Raw genomic sequence first — 25914 nt, 5'->3', positions numbered from 1 at the left:
TGCCAAGGTGAAAGGCTCCACACAGACTGATCCAGCAACTAATGTGTTTTAGTTCCCTTGCTAAGACATCGTGAAAACAATGATAAATAAGACATGGATGGTCCTGGAAAATTTACTGTCAAATGACAAAATAAAAAGGAAGTTCCCCAAGCGAAAACAAAGTCCTATGAATCTACCTCTCTAGAAATAACTAGAGACCTGGTCCAACTGGTCCAAAGAATACTAACCAAGGACCTATGATACAGCTTCATACAATAGCTCTACTCAAAGACAATATCTTACTCTAGGATAAAGATTATCACATACAATCACATCTTCCCTCAGCAAGTTTAAATACAAGATGAGTGGTATAAACACAGAGGTAAAGATAGAGAGAAAGCAATAAGCAGAAGCAAAGGGTATCAGGAGGCAGACTTCCAGCAGCAAGCATGTTCCACTGGTCCCACTAGTCCCATGAGATGTTCCATGTATATCTCCCATCCCCCAAAAGGAAAGTAAGAGTGGGACATAGAAAAATTCTGCTTGACTGTTATGCATCGAACTTCCTGTTTTGCATGCAAGATATCCTGAGAAGCTCTATGATGAAAAAAATTTGTTTACCTGACGTTTCCCAAAATTATTTGGCTAAATAAAGCACTATCTTATTTTAATACACTGCTTACTAACTTACTCTACATCAGAATTACTGTTCTACAAACCATTTCTCAAGAAATGAAGGAGAAAAAAAATTACCATTATCTGGCCCACCAAGCAGTTTTGGAGACTGGCGTTAACATTTCTTATTACTATTAATATGATTTATTAAACACGTGTGCATGCACACACACAGAGAGTTTACTCATTATCTTTTTGATTCAAAAATCTCAAAAAAAAAAGAATTTGGTTTAAACTGATTCGGAATTGGATGTATCCAGCTGTCTGGGCTGAAGCAAATGATTCCCAAATATAAAATCCCAAGAAATATAACCAAAATAATCAAAGCATGCACAAGGAAACCCATCACTACTACTGAGATTACAAGATCAGAATTAGATCTTCAGAGACTATAGATAATGGAATTCTCAAGTACAGAACACTTTCACCTGTTTAAAGAAATAAATGAATATTATATAATATCAATAAACAACTATGAAAAATCAGATTCTGAAAAGAACCAAATAGAATATCTATAACTAAAACATGTTAACAATCAGTTGTAATCCAAATGGGCAGAGTTTGACACAGACAGAAAACCAGTGACCCGGATGATGGATCTTAAAAAGCTACCCAGAGGGCGCCTGGGTGGCTCAGAGCGTTAAGCCTCTGCTTTCGGCTCAGGTCATGATCTCAGGGTCCTGGGCTCGAGTCCCACATCAGGCTCTCTGCTCAGCGGGGAGCCTGCTTCCTCCTCTCTCTCTCTCTCTCTCTCTCTGCCTGCCTCTCTACCTGCTTGTGATCTCTGTCTGTCAAATAAATAAATAAAATCTTTAAAAAAAAAAAAAAGCTACCCAGAATGCAGCAAAGAAAGAAGAAAAATATGAAAGAATTTCAGACATGGAGGACAGAATTCTAAGGAAACCTATGTAGACCTCCTCATTCTAACTGAAGGGATACCTATCCGGCTCAGTCAATGGAGAATGGGATGCGTGATCTCAGGGTTGTAACTTTAAGCCCCGAGTTGGATGGAGAGGTTAATTAAAAATAAAATCTTAAAAAAAATTTTTTTTAAAAACCTCTAATTGAAAACAGTACAGAAAACACGTGAAAGGCAATATTAAAAGATGTAATGGGAACGCCTGGGTGGCTCAGTCAGTTAAGCATGTGAGTAGATTTCTGCTCAGGTCTTAATCACAAGGTCACAAGATCAAGCCCCACATCCGGCTCCACACTCAGCAAGGAGTCTGCTGTAAATTCTGTCTCTCTCCTTCCTCTCTTTCTGTACTGCCCCGCCGATGTGCACAGAAGCACTCTCTCTAAAAATAATAAAATCTTTAAAAAAAATTTTTTTTAAAAGACATAAAGGCTAATTAAAGCTTAAAACTCTCAAGGAAACTACATGGGTATCTAGCCACATAAAATGAAATCTAGTACTCTACAATCACTTTCTTCCACTGTTTATTATTCTGACTCACTAACATTCAAAAAGGTTTTGACATTTTTAAAAATAATACAGCAAAGCCATCAAGCCAAGAGGGAAAGAAACATAAGCTAAGCAATAAGGATTGACCAAAGTAAATTATAACAAAATACCCAGAGAAGTTACTCTTAAGCCACCTGAAACCGATCTGCTTTTGGACACTAACTCAAAAATTATAAATTTTTTTCTCTTCTTCTCTTATAAAGAAAATATACCCGATTATCCCATATTAAATACTATATACAAAATGTAATAACATGAAACAATAAGAACTCATCTGCTAATCAAACTTGCCTGCATGTGCTCTGTCAGCAATATGAACTCCATGGCTCCCAACTTCTCTTTGCCTTCACTCTGTTCACAATACACTCTGCAAAGGCTAATTCTCATCATTCAGGGGAGGGGAACCAACACTCAACTTATAGTTGTAATATAGAAAGATGTGGGGGGTATGACAGTAGAAATTGTTCCTTCTCCCCTCCTGATTCTTTTTTTTTTTTTTTAAGATTTTATTTATTTATTTGACAGAGAGCTAGAGAGCACCAGTGGGCAGAGCAGCAGGCAGAGGGAGAGGGAGAAGCAGGCTCTTCGCTGAGCAGGGAGCCCGATGCGGGATCATGACCTGAGATGAAGGCAGTCACTTAACCAAATGAGCCACCCAGGAGCCCCCATCCCCTCCAGATTCTTGTGTGTACCACACCTGTAAGAACAATCACGGATTCTCAACTATACTAGGAAAGATATTGCAGCAAAATGCTGTGACCTGGATCTGAATTGAGAGCCCTACTTTTTAACAGGGTATGTAAGCAGAGGCAAGTTACTTAGCTTTACCATGCCTCAGTTTCTTCTCTCTAAAGTACAAATACTCCTTGTATAATGGTGATAATTAAATGAGGTGTATTTAAAGTGCTTAATAAAATATTTGACACTTTATATGGATTCATTAAAAGGCAGCTGAAATCACAGGACCCTTCTGAGTTGCTCTAAAAATAACTGATTTTAAATATGATTAAAGAACTTTCACACTTATTTCATCCAATCTCGTTTCACAAATGAGAAAACTGAGGTTACAGAGAGTTTAACCTACTTCTCAGACTGATTTCCTGAATTTCTTTTGAAGACCTGAATTTTTATTTGTGATATCCATAAACATTAGTACTCTATATTTCAATCCAGGAAGGCAATTTTCTCTTTTTTTTTTTTTTTTTTTAAGATTTTATTTATTTATCTGAGAGAGAGAGAGAAAGAAATGGGGACAGGGAAGGGGGAGACAGTGGGAGAAGCAGACACCCTGCTGAGTGAGGAGACTGACACAGGGACACAGGGCAATTACATGATGCAGGGCTCAACCCCAGGACCCCGAAATCATGACCTGAGCTGAAAGCAGACGCTCAACCCACTGAGCCACCCAGGTACCCTGGCAATTTTCTCCTATTACCATTGTTTTGACTTTTTCCTTTAATAAACAATAATTTGGATTCTATTGCAGGGAAGGACTACAGATATGCATTTGCTAACCAAACAAAACATAGAGATTTTGTTTTACTATCTGCACCTAAGATACAGTACTACTAGCTGTCACAGCACTTTGGGGGTATTACGCCGGATAAAGAAGATTGTGGACTGAACAAGATATACTCTAAGTTCCTTTTTTTTCCTTGATATATTTCAAACTATTGAAACTCTACCTTCAGACAAATCTCCAAATTCTCCTTCCCTATGAAATCTATTCCAGTCTCCCGATATTCATCCTTCTCTTTCAAGCACTTTATTGCACATCTATGGTACTTATTCTTATATTCTACTCCTTTTCATACTACATTTGGAGACCGAATTCTTTAAGCAAAGTATGTCTTACTTTAACATCTCTTAGGGCAGCATTTCATTGAGTAACCAGCTCACTAGGAGGCCAAAATATATCCGCTGGATGGAATGGCTCGGTGCCACAATGCCAGCCAAAAACCTGGGAGAGCTGAGACTAGAATTCAAGCCTCTGGCTAGCAGGCTTACGCAATCTCCTGGATCTAGCTCATGGACTACCACCCATAAACACTCAAGGAACTAAACCAAACACACACTGCCAACTACATTCTGGTAAAAGAACCGCCACAGACCTACATTTTATCTTCATAATTCTACATCGCACTTAAACTCTTTTTTAGTAATTAGAACATTTCCAAATACTTCTTGAGAACTAGAGGAAGGACAAAAGCAGAAGAGGGAATCTGCCTCTTCCTCTTAAGAGCCGGACATGCCCCACCTTCATACAGCAGGGGACAGTGAGGTTTTATAGATACTACATTCCTTCACTAAGACATCAACTTCACTGTTATTTCCTCTTGCTATCTGCAAGGACACCTCTGCTTTGTATCTTACACTAGAATCTTTACAGACTATAATCTGTGTCAAGTGCAAATCTAATAATGTAGCACCAAGTTAAACAATACCATACGACTGTTTTTTGGGTTTTTTTTAAGACTTTATTTTTTATTTGACAAAGAGAGAGAGAGCACAAGCAGGAGGAACTGGAGACGGAGAGGGAGAAACAGGCTCCCCGCTGAACAGGGAGCTTGACCTGGACAGGGGCTGGATCCCAGGACCCAGTGAGCACCTAACCAATTGAGCTACTCAGGTGCTCCCACATCATAAAATGGTTAATAATACTTGCCAACAACACTTTCAAGAGAAATCTTTCTATATTAAACACCAACAAGCTTTACAGTCTCTTTTCCCCTATCTGCCTCTCCCTAACCCCCTATAGCATGGACCAGCAATATAAAAATCAATGGGCTAAAAAATTAAACAACAAAAAAAAGCCCTTTCGTCTACTTGCCAGGTTATCAGATTTTTCTTCATCTCTAAAAAACTTCAGAATATATGAGAGCTCTCCCAAAGAGAAAAAAGAACAAGACAATTTAGATGGGTTTGAAATATGTTATTCAAGGGTGGGAAACCTAACTTCTGGGGACTTGAAAACAAAATAAAACAAAGCAATCCACGGCAGACCCAGCTAAAGAAAGGCAGGCTGGAATCCGAGAAGCTGAGCAAGGTCCCCCGAGCCTGTGCTGTTATTTGTGGCATTCGCTACTGAGGCCAAAACATGACATTTCTGGAGACCTCTCGACTTGGAGGAATTTGTGCAACTGCTTAGGCGGCAGATTGCAGCGGGCGCCACACACCACTGGCGCTGTGTAAAGCGCCATCGCAGTCTCCGTGTAGGCCCCTCCACACTGTCGTTATTGTGCGCTGAGGCCCCGGTGCTGGGAAGCGCACAATGCGATCCATACATGACAGCCCTTGAGCTATGTATTCTGCGCTCGCTCTAACTACACTATGCAAATATGAAAGGCCAGGGAAAGAAAGGTATGCAAAGAGCAAACACAACAACTGATACATTGTCATGTCAGTGGAGGAACTCAAAGAAAACCATACAGAAGAGGAAAGAGGGGGTCTCCAATAGTGTAAGGCCATCATTTTCCAGACCATTCTTTTCCTACCAGTCTGAGTGAGCTGTCGATACACCTCTGTCCCAAAGTCCATTCAAACCCCAACAAAAAGGAAGACACCATATGCAATTATTTTGTGTGTGTGTGTGTGTGTTGAAAATGTAATTCCAGAAATAAATGAGCCATTTACAGTAAAGAAAGATTTTTAAGTTTCCCTGATTATTCATAAGAATTAAGTTTGAAAAAGTTTCTCCAACTACTCAAAAAGATGTGTGTATATTATATATAATACATTATGTATGTATATATAAAATGTGTGCAAATATACACACATACATGTATATACACACACATATGTATCTTTCTTATTTTGGTAAGAATGAAAAAGTTTCCAAACCTTTTCATTAGTGAACAGGGAAACTAAACACACACCCACACCCACAGACAGATAAACGTGCATTAACAAGATTTTGTAGCACATAGGGTTTTTTTTAATAAATCGCCATAAAGTATAAGAAACTTTTCTTATATAGTATTCCTTCAAGAGAAGGCTACAAAGAGAAAGGGAAAAAAAAACCTCTTAGAGGTCTTTACAAAATCTCTATTTCTTTACCATTACACAGGATTCAGGGGATTAGGATAAACACGGAGCAAATTCTGCACGATGTGGACATGAACAATATAAAATAATGTAGTTTCAGATGCTAGAAATAAAAAGGTGAGCCTCCATGTTCTAGCTATGCAGGGTTTCCTTTAAAATTATTGCAGGATGTAGTTACTTGAGGGTATCATGACGTCTTTTCTGGTCTAGTATTTGTTTTTGTTTTAGTAGCAGCCTTTTTAAATTTTTTTTCTAAAGAGAGAGTGAGCACATGAGCATGTTTCAGAAATCTTTTTTCTTTTTTTAAGATTTTATTTATTTACTAAAGAGAGAGAGAGAATGAGAGGGGAGAGGGTCAGAGGGAGAAGCAGACTCCCTGCTGAGTAGGGAGCCCAGTGCGGGACTGGATCCTGGGACTCCAGGATCATGACCTGAGCTAAAAGCAGGCTCTCAACCAACTGAGCCACCCAGGCGCCCATGTTTCAGAATTTTTTTTCTTTCTTTTTTTTTTTTTAATATTTTATTTATTGATTTGACAGATCACAAGTAGGCAGAGAGGCAGGCAGAGAAAAGGGAGAAGCAGGCTCCCCGGTAAAGCAGAGAACCCGATGCGGGGCTTGATCCCAGGACCCTGAGATCATGACCTGAGCCAAAGGCAGAGGCTTAACCTCCTGAGCCACCCAGGCGCCCCCATGTTTCAAAATTCTTAACTGAGCACACGATTCATCTCATAAGCGACCAGGTAAGTTTAGATTACAAATGAGATAGAAAAATAGGTTTCATCTATACAATGTATGGTAAACAGCAAAATAACAAAATCCTGCTACCAATATTATAAACAAACAAACAAACCAATAAAACACACCATCAACCACAAACTCGACTCTATGGACATGGCCTTTTTTCCTCCCAAAGCAAATAAATGCTTAATTTTCAGCCTTAAAAGATAAAGCACTGAACCTTTAATCCCTCATTCACAATCACCTTCTGTATCTCTAAGGTGATTGCAGTTTATATCTCTGGCAACCAGAGGCTGTCATCAGCTTTCAGGACGCAAGAATTGCTCACTGACCAGGGAGCACCCCCTGGGAGGATCTCCATCTCCACAATGCAGAGCAGGCCCGCTCCTCTGACCAGCATGCTGGCTGGGGGGTGGGGGGCAGGGCCCAAAGGTGGATCCCAGAGCCATGGCCCAAAATGGGGATGCAGAAAACCTCACCAAAGCCCCAGAGCCCTGGATCTTGAAGCTTGTTACACAAACTCTATTTGTTGATGAAATGTTAATATGCACACAGATTCCACACAAGGGATTTTACTTATTTTTTGGCTTTAACTAGATGAAAATAATAGACACCCCTGTCAGTTATAACATCTGTCAGTCACTCAGCTGTTCATAAAATATGGTCCCTTAAATGCCTTCCTTTTGTAATAAAAGTTTAATGAAATAGTATTGTAGTGTATGAGGAAGAATCACCCCAACCTCCATTTGCTCTAAGTGACTAGCAGTCAGATAGCCTGCAATATCTCCTATGCAAAATCCAACTATATTTCTATTCCCACAGTTCTGGTTTAGTTTGGTGGTACAGTAAAGGAATTTATCTTTGAGCTCTTTTTTTTAATCTCACTGTTTATAGACAATGTCTCTCTTCTGACTTTCCAATAAGACGGCCTGGGACACTAGGGATTGGTTTATTCAAAATTTCAAGACAAAGTATATTATTGTCTTCAAATTTTGTGGGTTTTTTTCTTACTTGTAAAGGTACTAACTGAAGCTTGGAGTCTAAGGAAGTTCTCTAAACAACAAAGTCATTGTGACTATATAAGTGGTATCTGTGCAACTTATGGGCCACCTTCTAATTTAACCGATAAAATATAAAAATATTACCAGGAATTTATCCATGGCACGGGATTTTAGTATTTGCATCAAGAATTCAAGAAAAATAGTAGGATTCTAAAAAAAACAATCAGCGTTTTAAAACATAACAACTGCAGCTAATGCTTTTCAAGCCCTTACTGGATACAGAGCATAGTTCAAAGCAAATTCTAACTGGACAAATTCAGCCACGAATCAGTGAGGTAAGGCTGTCAAGTGGACCCAAACAGACACTCAAGACCTCCTGCGGTGTCAGTGGTGGGTCTCTACTCTACTCCCTGTCCTACCACTAGATGAAGAAACTACCTGGCCAGCCATAATAATATTTCAACAAGGAGCTGATCTATGACTTGCCCCTCTCCCTGAGGAGCAGGTGCTCTGCACAGACTGCCTGGCCGACAGGATGTTCCAGCCTTTCCAAGCAGTTCTGAACTCTGGCTGCACAGATTCAAGCCTGGCATCCAAACCACCGAATCAGCATCTTCAAAGGGGACACCTGGGCATGTGTAGTCTTCTTAATTTTTGTCTTGGATTTTATTTCTTACAACAGTTTTAGGTTCACAGAAAGGAGAACTTACAGAGAGTTCCCACATATTGCCTAGCCCCACACCTGTGTTTCCTCTCCCATTGTCGACATCCCCCCCCTTCCAGGTACCTATGTTACGACTGATGAACCTCCACTGACACACAGTCATTATTGCCCAAGTCTGTGGTTAACAATAGGGCTCACTCATGGTGCTGTGCATTCAATGGACAAATGTATAGTGACGTGTATCTGCCATTACAGTACCATCCAGAGTAATTTCACTGCCCTAAAAATTCTCTATATTCCTCTTTGCAAAAAGCTCGACCAGGGATTCTGACCAAGAGACAATATAATACAAAGGTCAGCAAACAGATTCCCTCTCCCAGAGTGAGACGGTCTGCCTCATATCCCAAGTCCACTAGCTTTCAATCTATCCCAACATCCACAGCACCATAATCCGCTTTCCTCCCTTTCAAAGGCTCAGACACAAAAGCCAGGCCCCACAGCATACTGCATTGATTGTTCAAGTTTTCACTTCAAACCCTTTAAAAAAGGACTGGTTCACAGAGCCTGTTAATAAACAATTTACCTTACCATCTTTAATGACAACTATACCTGAAACTACATTTGAAATAAAAAGATCACCAGCTGGAAAAACACAAGATAGCCATCTGACCCTAGACCGTATGTGATCCAATGTTATCACAGACCTGGCGCAAGGAAATTATTCTTACCTCTCTGGCTGGGAGTGCTTAAGGTATTTTTTCTTTTTTTAAACAACAGACCAAAGTGGAAGTCAAGTTGTAATGCAGAATAATCTTAATCACTTAAATACTGACTTCATGACAGCTGTGAAACAGAGAAACGGGATTTGATGCAGAAAGAGAGTCTTGAGTCTCTTGGCAACAAAAATTTCCTTATACCTCACACCACCTGAATTTCTGATTCTTGAATTCAATGACAAGCAACTTCTGGGCAATGTGAGAAAGAAAATGCGTTTCATTTTGAGATAGCACAGTTTTTAAACATTGATCTGAGGCAACAGTGTCTCCATTCAGCTTGACATTTTTTTGCATTAAAAAAGTTTTTCATTCCTGATGGGTGACTAACAAACTAAAGTAAAACCAAAGAAAAAGTGACAACAAGGTCTTTGTTCACCAAGTGGGGAGGAGGGAAGCTGGGTGAATCTTCAAGACTCGGCCTGATTTAAAATACACATACATATAAATCAACTCAACTACATAAGGAGAAAAACTGTGATATTATCAGAGAGAAACATAGGGATTCAGAAGCAAGAAAGCCGGGAAGTGTTTGGGTGACCAGCAGCTCTAAGGGATGCTTCCCCAAAAGGCTACCTTAGTCAACCCGACCCAAAGACACTGCAAATTCAGCCTTTGGGTGCCCACACAAACTCCTTAATTTTTCCTCAGGCCTTGGCTTCAGTAGTGAAATGTTACCACTTAGGATTCTTTAGAGAGAAGAGCTTTCTTTTAAAATGCAAATATCTCTTAGAAGGCAGTACAGGTAATCAATCATTCACACATTGAAGTCATTCACTCAAATCACTGATCCTCTCCTTAAAGAGCTGAGAAATCTGCTACCTTTGAGGAATTAGGAATTGAGATTCTAGAAGGAGAAAAAGTACGCAGGAAACATCACTTTTTTTGAATTACACTGCAAAAGAGTAATATCATCATGGAAGTAAGAACAAGAAAGTCTAATGGAGAAGAACACCAAGAAATAATAATCTGGGGGTGGGGGGGGTTGGGGAAGAGGTTTAAAATTTTGGCCTGAGTTAAGAAAGGGAGGTAGAAATTCTGTCTTTAGCAGCCTGCTCCAAGATTTAGCACCCAGAATTCAGGTAAAAAACATAAGGTATGGACTTTGACAAATCGACCTGGAAAAGGAATCATTTGTGCATTGTCTCTATAGGAAAGCATACTTTACAAATAAATCATTTGCTTAGGTACGGCATGTACAGATAACTATTCATAAACTGGAAACTTCTTTTACAGTGCCTCTCTGCACTATGTATTCAAATACCCAGATGGTCAACCCCAAGTTGTCCTGTATTATTTCTTCCCTAAAAATGCAAAGTGACATGTGACATCTATTTGAAAATCAAAATTTTCTCCAACAGAAACAATATTTTTATCTGGCAACTAAGTTTCAGGCCAATCATTCTTCTCAACATGAACTCCCATCCTAAATTTATCAGGTGACTAACACACCCAACTAGAAATACTGAGGTTCATGGTATAGTGTCCAATAGAACTTAGAGATGGGTATCTCAGTAAAAGTAAAGCTAAGTAAAACCAGCACCTATGAGGGGTGAATGTTCTGACTGGAGGCGACCCAAGAATGCATGCCTAAAATGTTAGGGAGGGAGGGATGGGGGAGAAAGGAAAGAGTGTGTGTGCACGCGTGCGTGTGTGTGTGTGTGCGTGTGCACGATTGTGAGTAATCCCTGTATACAGACCTCAATGGGCTTCTTGGAGGGGGAGGAGTAGGAATAAGAAAAAGTGAGATTTTATCACTATCACTCAGAAGAAGGATACCTGGCCTAAAAGCATAATTATTCTTGACCTTGGCAAATGTACTCACCCACCAACAGTGTCTTTGGACCAAGCTGCAAGTGAGTTGAAGACACCAGTTACTATGTGATGAATAATACCCCTTGCTCTGAATCTCATGCTCACAAAGATATCTTAGGATTATCACCTGGCATCATTCAAGGACTTTACTATGAAGAAAAGAATGAGTCAACCAATCACTGTACACATTTCATTCTTCCTGGCAGTTACCTTTCACTGTAAATCACTTCCTGGCATTCTAATGATTCCATTCATAGAAAGGATCAGTAAAGGCCAACTGTCTTCTCCCGGACTGCTTTGGGTACAGTGAATAAAGAATTAATGTATGCATGTATGCCCCCAATCACACCCTAACACAATGAATGACCTCCCATATCCTATCTTGTTGAAGCCCATCCTACTGGTCATCAACACTGTGAGCTTACTCTACAAACTTCAAATATTATCATCATCTCTACAGAACTATGAAAGACTTTGGCAAGGCAGGGGGAAGACAGTAACCTAAGTTTCTTTTGACATACATTGCAAGATATACCCAGATTTCAAAACAATGAAATGAAGCAAATTTTAACTTTAAATTTGAGAACTACTCTACCAATGTAGAGCTTTGTAACAGCTCACCGTCCCTCCATCAACTTCCCTGGGGAAAATGAGATAATATTCCACAAATTGAAAAGCTTTATAGAGGGGCACTTCAGTGGCTTAGTTGGTTAAGTGTCTGACTCCTGATTTTGGCTCAGGTCCTGATCTCAGGGTCGTGAGATCAAGCTCCGCTCTGAGCTCCTCCCTCAGAAGGGATTCTGCTGGAGATTCTCTCCCTCTCCTTCGGCTCCTCTCACCCCCTCTCTAAAATCAATCAATCTTGGCGGGGGAGGGAGGAGCTTTATAGAAATGTTAACATTGGATACTTCCCCAAGTCACCACACCCAGAACAGATTCTGACTATTAGAAAGAAGTCTGAAATCCAGCCTGAACCCAGGAAGGCAGCCTTTGCCCTCTGCTACCCAGGATCCGACCAGGGATGAGGGGACCGACTAGTCCCCAACAGGATCCCCAATGCTTGGTCTGCAAATGTTTGGTGAACAAAACCACACATTTTATATAACACATAATGACCGAAATCACATGAATAAGAAGTGAATCACACCTATTTTAAAAAACAGTAGGGACGCCTAGGTGGCTCAGTTGGTTAAGCAGCTGCCTTCGGTTCAGGTCATGATCCCAGCGTCCTGGGATCGAGTCCCACATTGGGCTCCTTGCTCGGCAGGGAGCCTGCTTCTCCCTCTGCCTCTGCCTGCCACTCTGTCTGCCTGTGCTCGCTCTCTCCCCCTCTCTCTCTCTGATAAATAAATAAAATCTTTTAAAAAATAAAAAACAGTAAAACATTTTCAGAATACCCTTCCAGTCCTTCCATTTCTATGACCCACCTCCATTCTGTCAAATTAAACACACGTGCAGAATAAAATGGATTAGCAAGACCCCTGCAGGAAATAATCAGACAAGAAAATAAATGAACAAAAGGCATCTGAGAGAAAATAGTGAACAAAATACCAAAACGAATGCTACTAAAGCTACTGCCACAAAGTAAGTCTTTTTATGGCAAGAGAACTCAAGTGTCTCCTGACAACGAGGGTATGTGCTATTATTGAGGACGGTCTACCTCCCCCTTCATCCTAGAGAGAAAACATGTTCCTTGCTCAAATTTTCCTAAGTAGAAAGTGGACCGCCAATTAAAGACGGTAGATTAAACATAACCCATTTACTTCTGCTCCCTCTGGAAGCTAGTTAGAACAGAAAATGATCCAATAACACACATGCAAATACTCACTTTTTCCCCCATCCTGACACAGGGGGAAAAAAAGGAACAGAATCCGTGCCAATGACATTTTGGAAAGCAGACTGAAAAAGGCTGGGGCGATCGAGTCCATGCATTTCTGTTTTACATTTTCTTCACAACTTCTCGTGTGGATGGGAGCCCACCTCCTCCGTGATGTTTAGCAGAAGTGACCCCGGTGATCTGCTAACTTGTAAAATGGGAGGATTTCTAGTTCGAGCCAAGCCAAGAAAAGCCCAGGTCAAAGCTATCAACAGTGGCTCGCTCCTAACCAAGGTTTACTATCAAGCTATCCCTGACCTAGGAGGAAGGAGGCATTTAAATCTAGACTTAGAACCCCATATTTCTGCTTGGATATTACTGTTGAGTCATTTTTAAATAAAAAATGTAATGGGCTAGGTATTGCTGACTTTTCCTAAATATTTCATTCTTCAAAGATTTATTGATTTATTTGAGAGAGAAAGAATATGAAAGGAGAGAGGTCAGAGGGAGAAGCAGAATCCCTGCTGAGCAGGGAACCCAATGTGGAACTTGATCTCAGGACTCCAGGATCATGACCTGAGCTGAAGGCAGTCGCCTAACCAACTGAGTCACCCAGGCGCCCCTAAATATTTCATTCTTCAAAATCTAGGAATCCCTTTCTCTGCAGCAAGGAGTTGCCAATTTCAACCCGTGACAACATGATACTCCTGTTATTTTTCTAACCCTGAACAGTACTTTATCAATTACATTCATGTCCCACTCTCAGCTTGGAACGTATAGTTTATCCTCAAAAGTAATACTCATAAGCAGCTTGAGAGGCAAAATATCTTACATTTTTCTTTTTATCTTTTCAGCAAAAGTAGGAAGCAAATCAATATTTAGGGACAAAAATTATTTCTGAACACACAAGATATATTTAAATGAATATGATTTTTTAAACCAAATTTGTAAAATACTGTGCAAATATGACTTTCTTCCTCTTTTTCTTAAAAATGACATACCATCCTTAAAGGACATCAGCAAGCCAGGAATTAAAATAATTCCTAAGAAATGAAAATGCACCGTCTTTTGGTCTTTTTCTATTACCCACTATAACAGCAGGACTTGGCATGAATCTATGAAAAAGTATCATCTCTTTAAAAGTAACAAAAACTGTTAAAGAGAGGCCAATATTAAACTTCTAGCCAGATGAGCAAACCAAAAAATTTTTAAGTATCTTCTTTTAAATGTTGCTAAGTACCACGTCCACGTCCACCAGTACTTATTTCAAAAACTAGAAGCAGCAACTTCTGTAGGCTAGCACATTCTCTGCAAACTATTTGCTTAGAATGAATTGACATTTGATTCATATAGGCTTTCTGTGCGACAGAAGAACAGCTTAGTAGAGCATTCTTACTTGGCTCACTTTAAACTGCTGCTGACAGAAATATAAAAATGATCAATATGACGAACAGCTCAGAACACTCGGATGAATTTTCTTCTCTACGTAAACTAGGGAATGCACAAAATCAGACTCAACCTCAAAACAAGTTAAAATGGCATATTCCAGGGGCGCCTGGGTGGCTCAGTGGGTTAAGCCGCTGCCTTGGGCTCAGGTCATGATCTCAGGGTCCTGGGATCGAGTCCCGCATCGGGCTCTCTGCTTGGCAGGGAGCCTGCTTCCTCCTCTCTCTCTCTCTCTGCCTGCCTCTCCATCTACTTGTGATTTCTCTCTGTCAAATAAATAAATAAAATCTTTAAAAAAAAAAAAAATGGCATATTCCACAAAAGAAACGCAGTGAGGAGTAGCCGTGACTAGGCAGAATGGAGCTTTTGTCTGGAGGTGACTCTGCAGACTATAAGAGTTTAAAAAGAAAAAAAAGTTAAAAGTAATATTCCTCATAACTTTTCTGAGTCCCTGTGTAACTCTGTTGCAGAACATAATGAAACAAATCATAAAAACAGCAATCTGACAGATCCTTTATCAATGCTTGACTCATTTAGCTACCTTGTATAAAGAAATTTTTTCAGAGTTAATCCAGTGCTTTTTATATACCAGCTTTTAGGACATTATATTGAATCCAATCCCTTTAAGATCCAAATATTAGTATACTATATTATATGGTACTATTAATACTAATGATGCATTTCTGTCCGTGTTTTTACTGGACCAAAGTATGAATTCTGCTGTGGAAGGAACAGGATGAAATGAATGGCTCTGGCATTTGTGAAATAAGCACAGGTATAGGCAGGATTCCCAAGTCCTTGACCCCCTTCAAGCTCTACACATACCCACAGAGGAAGCTTGAGGGGGAGGGGCAACAGGGAGATGAGGGCAACAGAGAGATCACCAAGGAAAAGAGTTAGCAAAATTTCTACAGTTGAGAAACACAAGACAGTTACATTGTCTTTAATTTCCTCAGAATAGAGAAAGGTGACTAAAAATAAAAGAAACAAAAACAGAGGGATTCTGAATAATGTGTTAAATGAAAGATATTTTATGTTTTTTATTGCCTGAGAGAAATAACATTGCATTTCTTCATTTGATGAATCTTGTCAAGGAGCTTAAAAAAAAAAAAAAAAAATATTTTTTTTTTTTTTTTTTTTTTGAGAGAGACAGACACACACACACACACACATAGAGTGCATGCATGTTACCAGGATAATCTCAAGGAGATTTCCTGCTGAGCTCAGAGCCCAACACAGGGTTTGATCTCAAAACACTGTGTTTATGACCTGAGCCAAAATCAAGAGTCAGACGCTCAACTGAGTGAGCCACCTCAATATGCACAAGGAGCTAAAATTTTTTAATCCCCATATATTTTAGTGAATGAGAAAAATGTATCAGAACAGATTTTAAAGTACAAACCTTATCCAGAAAATGACCTTCCCCACCATTTCTAATCTTACTCAACCTTCAAATAATTCTCCTTCCAAAACAGAAACATAATTCAAAGACCTCGTGCCTGTTCTACTACCTCCCCCAGGTTACAGTGAAAATGTATTACCTGATACTAAATGGTAAATGACCAAAGAGTTCGCTTTGCCCAGCAGCACATGTGAGAAAGGGCCAGGAAGAGCTGGAGGTTGCCTTCAAAATGATGTCAGCATAGTTACTCAGGGTGAGAAGTTACTTCCCAGGGCCCCCATTTAATGCTTTCAAAATACCACTGATGCCAAGGGCAACCTCCAGCTTTTGAAACCAAAAGTTAGGGAGACGAGAAGGATAACACATGTGGTAGCTTTCTTGACAGCCTGGAAATGAAAACCGTATCATTCTTTAGTGTGCTCAAGAGTAGCACTAGTGAAGAGAGGCAGGGAATAAGGTATTAATTATCTGTTCTCCAAGCCCAGCGTATACTCAGCCAGCAAGCAACCTCTTGCGGCAGTTCCCATGTAAGTGAAAGCACTCCTATAGTCCTGTGTTCAGGCAATCTAACATCCCCGACAGGCTGTGAGCTTGTACAGGCCCAGAACCACCCCTTACCCACTTCTGCCTAGCTCTCTCCTAGCAATTTCACAGCCTTTTATAGGAATTTAATTGTTTTCATTCATTTAAGCCCATGAAGTGTTTCTATTAGAAGGTATCCTGCTGTTTCTAAGTATTTGAAAATCAGGCCAGTGGTGGACAGAAGTAGCAGGGGTGTAGGGGGTGGGCAGGGAGGAGACCCACATATTTATACGCACACCCAAATCTTTTCTAATTGGAGGGTGGAGAGAAAAATTGGTAACATAAATAAGGAAGTGTGATCATTTAGCTTAGAGAAGAAGGATGAAAATGTTCTACACATACAAGAAAGTAGAAAAAAATAAAGCAATGATTATTTTCTATGAGTAGTGTACAAAGTCCTGTGTTAATGCCCCATGAGGAGAGAGAAGAAAGGTCCTTTTCCCAAGGAATAAACAATGCAGATGAAGAAGTAACAGGAGAAAAATCAAGAGTTTACCAGTTTTCAAACCCAACACAAGTGATTCTTTCAGAAGCTGGTGCATGATTGATTGACAAGTTAATGGTGCAAACAAGTTCAGGGGAAGACAGAGTTGGGACATGACACCATGGGGAGAAGTCATGTGGCTAGAGAGGTAATCACAATGCACAGATGTTCTGATCAGAAACTCTGATAATTGAGAAGATGCCTGATTAGAAGACCAATTAGGTTGGCAGGAGAAAACCTGGGAGAATCCACTAGTGATAGAGATCAAAAGACAGTCTGAGATCATTCCTGAAAGAGTCCTGAATACCAAGCTAAAGCCGGGTTTGATAAATAGACCATGATCTGCCCTGTTCCTGGGACTCCCTAGTGTTCCTCAAGCTCGACCAAGGATTCAACCATTCACGTGGCACAGTAGCCTCTTGCCACTTACTCAATACAAGTCACTGAAAAGAATTCTCATCTTAAATTTTTTTAAGCCAAAGGGATAGTCAGACAGCCAGCCAGTAACATTCCACTGGCTGTTGGGATTTTATATTGCATATAATATATGCCAATCAAATTGTCCTAAGTTCCTAATCCACATTTGTTTGAATCTAACACCATTTTATGGGAGCATATAGTGTGTGACAACTTCTAGATCCTTCCAGAGTATGGACATAGTGAAAACTATTTAACTAAGAAACTTAGTAAGGTCAGTGCCAGAGGTCTGAAAAACCACCTAGGAGAGAGAAAGCAGAATAAGCAATCAAGTAAATAAATAACACCCACTCGAAAGCAATGATCTCAAATTGGACTTTGGAGACCAGTCCTCTACATGAGAAAAGTTAACCTTGACACATTCTACTTTCTGATAAATACTTTTATCATCATCACACCACCGAAAAGAGCCTACATTCTTATCGCCTTATTCATAGCACTAAAGAAAAAAATGGTACTGGCATTCCTGTGTGGGCAGAAACAATGCCCTCAATTCTCAGACTAAAATCAACACGTGGGAACAACTTTCTGATGCCAGAGGGAAATGCAAGCAGCTCTAACTCAGAACGCACATTCACTTTTGCTCCCAAAGCCGTGCAGGAACTTTCACATTTATTCTCTGGCTTAAAAAAAAAAAGCATCAGCTTTTTCTAAGCTGTAGTAAAACCAGCTCTATCACAGAAACAGAGGAAGCAAGTATTTTCATTCTTACTTTGCAATCTGAGGATAGAAAAGAGGAAGTGACTGCCGGTAGACATCCGAAGAGCCAAAAGAAAAGGAAACATAGGTCTCCTGACTTTACACCCACGGCTTCAACTAAGTCTGACTGTGTTTTGACCTGAGAGGAAAGAACCCCGCTGTTTTAACACACTGAGTGTCGCAGGAGTCCTATAGCTGAGTCTCTGGAACATGCAGGCAGGACCCAGGAGACTCCCTACAACTCTTTCCATTCAATATCTGGTATTAGAGGAGCTTGTCACATACCATTAAATATTCCAGTAAGATAAAAACAGATGTTATCAAAGACTAGAAATTATAGCAGCTTCATGAGAAAATATAACCCTCAAAGTTTCCCCCTAAAATTTGAGATCTTTTATTATCAATAGATGACAAATTTGTATAAAATATAAATTGTAATTTTCACTAAATCCAATGAAAAAATACTTCACACAAAGATGTGGAACAAATGAACACAGACTAGGCCTTGAGTTGAAATGAATGCATGGCTTAGCAATAAGCTTATTGTTACATAAGCCAGAAACAACATTAATTACAGTCAAGCCCCTTCCATATTGTTTTTTCACTTACCTGGAATCATGCTCTAAAAATGTCCTCCTATCCAATATTTATGTTCACACATATTGTATTTGTGGGGCATTTTAATCCACTTTTAACAACACATACTGTTATCTCAAAAGAATGCAGACTCAAAAGATAATTATTTTTTGAAAACAGAGCTTCGTTGGTTCCCTGAGCAAGCTTATTCATTTAATTCCCGAGGTTCAAGAAAGAATAGGCTCAGATGGCCCACAGGAGAAAACAATGGGGAAACGAGAAGCCTAAAATGAACAGAATAAGGAATACAGGGATATAGATGGACATCTGGAGATCTAGCCACCTATCTTAAGGAAGTAATTGGAAAAACAGGTGATGTTAGGACACAAACTATACTATCTCCAAGAATTATCTTTAAGAAAAATAATGCAGTTAATACAGAAACATTTGCATGAAATGGGCTTAAGAGGGGTGCCTCTGTTGACAAAAGGTACTGATGGGTACCACAAACAGGAAACTGCCTAACTTTCCCAATGCTCGAATCACATGGATGAAATCCTATCTATAAAGACTACATCTTAACAGATGCAGTGAATAAAAAGAAGTCCTCCTGCAGTTGCTATGGCCACACAGCTGCCTACTGTGTTCTAAAATCTAAACAGCACTAGTGACCTTGCTGTCTCCTCCTTTCCAATGACTTTCCAACCTCTTCCGTATCTCCCCAGTAAATGTTGCTCTATAGATTAGTCTGAATCCTCTCATCCTGGCATTGGAATGCTTTCTAGAACCTCACCTGATTCTATAAGGTCTAAGTTAGGTCATTCTAACTCCTTGAGACTCCTATACAGACCATCTTCTCTCCACTGTTGTAGGTGCCCTAAAAGGGAAGATGATCAGGCCCTCTTCAGTGGGGATGCTACAATCTAAAGGACTAGCTGAAAATAAGACACATGTACATACAAAAGGAAAAGAGTAACCACATCTAAAAAGTCATGATAGTTAGAATCTTTGACAGTAAACAGATGGAAACAAGTCTCCTCTCCCAAACCAAATAAAGTGAAAGTATGTATTTCCAACACTGTTGAGTGCTCCCAAGTTCATCAATAGCTACGCTTTCCCGCAACATACTTCCCCAAGGATTCCTTAGACACTGATTTCCTGTGTAGAGCTGTGGAACTACAGAGAAGCAGCATCAGCACATCACTTGAGTTGTCTAAGGCCAATGCTGGAAAGGAAAACAGAAGCGCACTCAAACCACATGATGGCCGCCCTCTGTGCCCTGCTGCTGAAGAGGAAGTAACAGCAGGCTGGACGCATGGCAGACCCGTGCTAATGATACTAAGCAAGCAGCCAGAGAACCAAAATGGGAAGAAGCACTTGATAAAAGGGAATCAATGAAAATAGGAAATACAACTTAAAACATGTGCATTGTTAGAAGAGCTACTATGACATTGATGATTTATGGCCTATTGTCAGAAAGTCACTGCTGAGAATTCTAGTGAAATGCTGTTACATGAAATCTGCTGGGGGATCCCATCACTGAAGCCTACTCACATTTCATTTTCCTTCTACTTGAAAGGAGAAAAAAATGTACTCAATATGTACATGCTACGCACTAATTTCAAATTTATCTATCATTCTCCAAAAAGTTCATTTTTAATGATATATTAAGTAACCATTTATTAGTTGAAAAGACAATCTGTATATTAATATAGTCATAAAAAATAAAGGTTCCTATGCTTTTGCAACCAAGTTAAGCCTCAGTGAATTTAACTTTGGTTAATTGCAAACTTAGGTGCGTTTAACTTTTCAATCTTTCTCAACTCTGCTTCAAGCAACCCAACAACTACATTCCCCATGAGTAGCAAAGTCATAGAAGAGGGAATAGTCATACAGATAAGAATGTTATTTTGTACCATTCCAAAATGAGATCTGACATCTAATAAATGAGTGCTAAACAGAAGGGAATAAAGGGGAATGGCACAGTGATTAATATCAGACTTTATTAAGTCAACTGTGACTATAAAACACTTAAATATTCCTAAAAGGGTAACAATGAACAAAGAAAAAAAAACAGACAACCCAAAATTAGATGGCAGAATACAGCCACGTATCAGTTATATAAAATACCCAGCCTAAACTCACCAGTTAAAAGACCAAATTTTCAGGGCACCTGGGTGGCTCAGTCGGTTATAAGTCTGTCTGGCTCAGACCATGATCTCAGGGTCCTGGGACTGAGCACCACACAGGGTTCCCTGCTCGGTGGGGAACCTGTTTCTCTCTCTCTCTCCCTCTGCTGCCTCTCTTGTGCTATCAAATAAATAAAATCTTAAAAAAAAAAGACTAAATTCTCAGAGTGGATTAAAAAACATATCTCCTCAAAGATACAAGAGCACAATATTTGAAACCAAAGAAATGGAAAAAGATAGTCCAGGCAAACCCTAACCAAAATAAATCCACCGCAATTAATATAAATGTCAAAATAAATTTTAAGGTACTATATGATGGCAAAAGGGGAAAAATTTTGTACATGTAGATAAAAGGGGGGGTAAAAGACCCATAACAGGATGCAAAAATATTAAAAACTGAATGGCAATGAAAAGCCCTATGTTCAAAGTTTGTGCTCTCAACAAGAGATACTAAGGGAAAGCTAGAGCCAAGATTCTGTATATTGACTATTCAACTCAAGAAACTAGAAAAATAACAGGGTAATCCCAAGGAAAAAATAAAGAGCAAAGAGGGAAAAATGCTACAAAGTAGAGAAGAAAAAAAGGAAACAACAAAGTCATGTTATTTCTTTGAAAACAAAAATTAAAAGAGTAACTCTATAGGAAGAATGATTGGGGGGAAGGCAAATAACACTAGACATAAAAATGGAATAAAAACTGAATATACAAGATGACAATGCTATGAAAAACCTCAGGCCAGCCAATGTATCAAATTAAAAATTAGAAATGGACAGCTATCCCTAAAAATATAAATTACCAAAACTGACTCAAGAAAAAAACAGAAACTGTCAATATTTAAATCAATGATTTAAAATAACAAAAACAAAAAACCCACTCTATAACTCTCCTCTTTACACTAGGCCGAGACAGTTTTAAAGGCAAGTTCTACCACATCTCCAAAGAATAAATAAACCATCATTTATCCAAAATTTTCCAGAGAATATTAAAAAGGAAGCAACTTTATGAGGCTTATAACCTAGGTCACAAAATCTCATACAGTATATAAAAGAAAGTTAAAAGTAATATATGCAAAAACCCTACATTAAAAAATACAGAATGAATACCAAGTCAACACAAATAAGTAGAGACAATGTGGAAAAATTCACCTTGGTGGATACTGGCTGGAATTGAAATTGGCACAACCACTTTGGGGATCACTTGGCAGTACTGGAGAAATCTAAGGAAGGACACTTCATTCTATCAACATTCCAATTCCACAACGTCCCAACTCCACTACAAAGTGTCCACCCTGAAGAAACTCTTGCATAGTAAACAAGGCAAGGTATGCGATTATGTTCACTGAAGCACTGACTGGTATACTACAAAAAGAAATGGAGCCTCCGTGGAGGAAGGGAGAAACCCATTCAGTCATTCACAGTAAACTAGACAGCAGTTAAACAAAGTAGATTTACATGCTGTAAAAAGAGATTTACAGAGCAAGAGAGGGGAGATGGGATGGAGACTTTAGCAGTCTTTAAGGTTTTAGTTCTTAAAAAAGAAATCTGAAACACATGGCAACATGGGAACATCTGATTAAAATTTTTATGGTGAATTGTCAATTATTTCCTAGATTTTTGTAGTTTTTACATACATCGTGACTTTAAAAGACAGACCACAAAAATAGATTTAAACCATAAAATACATTGGTAAATCTTAGGTACGGTGATACAAGGAGATTCAGAGATAGTAGGGACCTTCTGAATTACCTAAGGAATCTTATATTCTATAGACGAAGTCAGTTTCTGGGCCTCAGTTTGATTTGAATAAATGATTTAAGGTCAAGTTATCATATCAAGCTGGTTCTCATATTCTAGACACCCTAATTTCTAGGATAGGTGGAGAAACAAGGGACATGTGGTCAAATGTAACTGAGTCAAGTTCAGACCAGCTACCCATTGTGTTCCTTACTGTCCCCTTACCCCCAGATACACAGTGTCAGGCAGTCTTCCCCACGCCCCTCCCTGTCTCTCTCAGAGCTTTAAGGATTTTTAATCCTCTTTTGCTACTCCTGTTCTTGAAATAACTGAAATATCAGAATAATTATAACTAAAATGAGTAAAATAAAGGCAAGGACTTAGGAGACATTCATCTTAGCACCCTCCAACCTTGTACTCTAATACACATTTAAATATATAATAAACTACTGTTCAACTAGATAGTTCTATCTTACCAAGCTGAATGCTTTCATTGTAAAGTATAACTTCTATTTTTAATAAGGAAGAATGTAAGGAATGAGGAAAAAATAACTTTAATATGTAAATAGATGAGAAGACCCTCAAAAAAGATTATTTAGAGACCATATTTTCAATGAACAAAAGAGGTCCCACGCGTAGCAAATGGAACAGGCTAGTTTGGTGGTCAGGTCCATGATGTCTGAAGTCATACTGCCAGCTCTGGAATTCGGGCTCACCCACAAACTAGCTGGGAAACTCCAGACAAGTTATGTTAACTCTCTAAGCCTTACATTTGCCCACTGTAACAATGAAAATACCCACAATACCTACCAACACCTACCTCACAGTCTCACAAGTGCGATGTGAACTCATCCAACGGAAGCAGCTGACACAGTTCTTCAGTGAACATCGACTATTAGCATACATTCTTGTAAATAAAGCAACTTAGCTATGAAAAGCAACAAGCTCTTCTGACTAACAAAATTATAAGGTATAAGACGATTTAAAAAATTATATTGGTTTTGGTCACATCCAAGCTAATGAGTTACATGCCTTGTAACTCAAGAGTGTTTTTTAATTAAATGACACTAAATAATTGAGCTTAATTTTAAGTCTGTATAGGACTCGGAATTAAAAAGAAAAAAAATAACAGGTAGTGTTAAAGTGAAATTAGCGTGGCTCTTGAAATAATCAACATAGCACTACTGGTTTTCCTCGAGCGAATCCCTTACGGGCAAGGGTAATAGTCCAACCATATAATGTCCATTCAGAACAAACACCTGCCAACCCACGTGACCCAAGCAAACTAGCCAAACCCTGGTCCTGATTCCCGCCCCGCCACAAGGGTCAGGAAATATTATCTGTAATAGAAATGACCCTCTTCTAGGTTTTCTTGTTTTTTGAAGCAAAACTGACAGGCCAGTTTATAAGAACACAGCAAGGTACACACTATGCTGCCACACCAGTGAAGGCAGCCCGTCCCTCCGCTCTCCGGTTGGGCCCTGTCTCACCTCCAGGTCACAGCTGTACTCGGTGCCGTCCAGGAGGATCACTTTGCACTGGACTGCTTTGGTCTTCTTGTTGGCTTTCTGAGAGGACTTCTCTGCTTTTACCTCATTGGTCTGCACTTCCTTGGTCTCCCTCTTTGCTGCTTCTTCTGACGTGTCTTCCTGCATTTCCTTCACCTTCTCTTCTCTCTCCTTCCTTACCTCTCCAGCAGGCTGTGAAGGGAAAAAAGGAAGTTCATACTAAAGTTAGCTAATCTGCAGAAGACCCAAGTATTTAAAGAAAAATATTCGGTAAGAATCGTGATTGTCAAACACCGTCAGCCTCAGATTTTTAAAGACCTCAAGATTTTGCCGGAAAGGGTATTTCCCTGTATCTCCCTTCCCACAATCCACCGCCCATTTTCTCATTTTGCCGATTTGGTAATTTCAGCATTAAATAAGTAAAAGAAACTACGTCCTGGCCACTAAAATTTAAATATCATTTCAAATATAAAATATAAATATAAAATATAATTCCGCATCATGGCAAAACCTAGGCTTCATTAAGCAACCAAAATGCTCACATGTACAAATCTATTTCTTCCTACTCACTGAACACTTACATACATCAAATCAAAGGTATTAAAATCTATACTACTTAAAAAGGAGAGGTGGTAGAATTCGGAGAGTATCCATTTAACCTTAAAAGGAAGAGTCATGAATTGTTTCTTATTGTTTGCATAAATAGTCGATTTTTTGGTCTTATTATCTTGTCCAGGTTTAAAGAAGTAATGAGAAGGCCGTGGCAGACACTGTAAGCCACAGTAGTGTCTGAATATAAGAAATCTGGATAGGATTCCAAAGAAAAAACTCCTTTTTGGTATGTGGTTAAGCACCAAGCTTTCGGGGTGCCTGCGTGGCTCAGTGGGTTAAAGCCGCTGCCTTCAACTCGGGTCATGATCCCAGGGTCCTGGGATCGAGCCCTGTATCAGGCTCTCTGCTCAGCAGGGAGCCTGCTTCCTCCTCTCTCTCTGCCTGCCTCTCGGCCTACTTGTGAGCTCTGTCTGTGAAATAAATGAATAAAATCTTAAAAAACAAACAAACAAACAAACCACCAAGCTTTCACTTCCAGACAATTCATTCTCAAACATACCTGTGCCTCAGCACGGCTCACAGAGGGCTTCTCTTCCTTCACATCAACTTTCACCTCCTGCTGCTTTCTCTGAGAGGTTTCTTCAACATCGCCCTTGGCCTGCCTTTCTCCTTCAGGAAGAGATTCCTCTTGGTCTAAAACCTCCTCCACGGCAGCTTGGGCAGGCTCTTTTTTATCTCCTCCGTCTTTAGCCGCTACTAAGGTATAGGACTTCTGTTTCTTAAGCCATGGGGGTATGAATCGAGAAATACCCCGGCTCTCAGATGGATCCCTCTCTTTCTTCTGGCGGCGTGAACTACTTTGGCTTTCAGCTGTAGGAGAAGACTGGGAACGTTTTTCCTCCTCCGGATCGGAGGACTGATTCTGCTGATTTTCTGCTACTTCTTTAGGTTTCTCCTTGGTGGCATCTGCTCCTAATGGCTCAGATTCCTTCTTCACCTCAGATGCGGAGCCTACTTCAGTGGTCATGGTTACAGCATATGCTGTAAACGAAACAAAACAAACAAACAAAAAAAATCACAAAATATTATCGTACAAACTCACAGTTTTAGTTTAGAGGTAAGGAACGGTGGGGAGGAAGGGTAGGAAAGGAAATCGCAGAGAGATGATGGGGAGAGATGATGTGTAGAGGAGGAAAGCTCATAAGCACAAAACAAAATGGAGATTGCTACTCTTAGAATTCTCCATCAGAATCAAGAACCAGAAGTTACATCACAATAGAACTAACTGACTCTG

At 39.6% G+C, this 25914-nt stretch overlaps 1 protein-coding gene across 21 annotated transcripts in view; it reads right to left on the bottom strand.

Moving 5' to 3' along the window:
• The window catches only part of EPB41L2 (erythrocyte membrane protein band 4.1 like 2), a 207876-nt gene that overhangs the window by 84483 nt on the left and 97479 nt on the right, over positions 1-25914 (bottom strand). For all 21 annotated transcript variants that reach the window (XR_009354637.1, XM_059177554.1, XM_059177559.1 and 18 more), the window contains exons 2-3: positions 25180-25661; positions 24051-24260 (exon numbers count right to left, since the gene is read on the bottom strand). Coding sequence is in view for 20 of the 21 variants with exons in the window: in XM_059177554.1 (XP_059033537.1) it covers positions 24051-24260; positions 25180-25647 (678 nt within the window). In the remaining variant the exon portion in view is untranslated. The remainder of the gene's footprint in view (positions 1-24050; positions 24261-25179; positions 25662-25914) is intronic.

Source organism: Mustela lutreola, chromosome 6 (assembly GCF_030435805.1).
Source record: "Mustela lutreola isolate mMusLut2 chromosome 6, mMusLut2.pri, whole genome shotgun sequence".
Lineage (NCBI taxonomy): Eukaryota > Metazoa > Chordata > Mammalia > Carnivora > Mustelidae > Mustela > Mustela lutreola.
The sequence above is the reverse complement of the archived record's forward strand: the minus strand, read 5'-3'. Positions and strand labels throughout refer to the sequence as shown.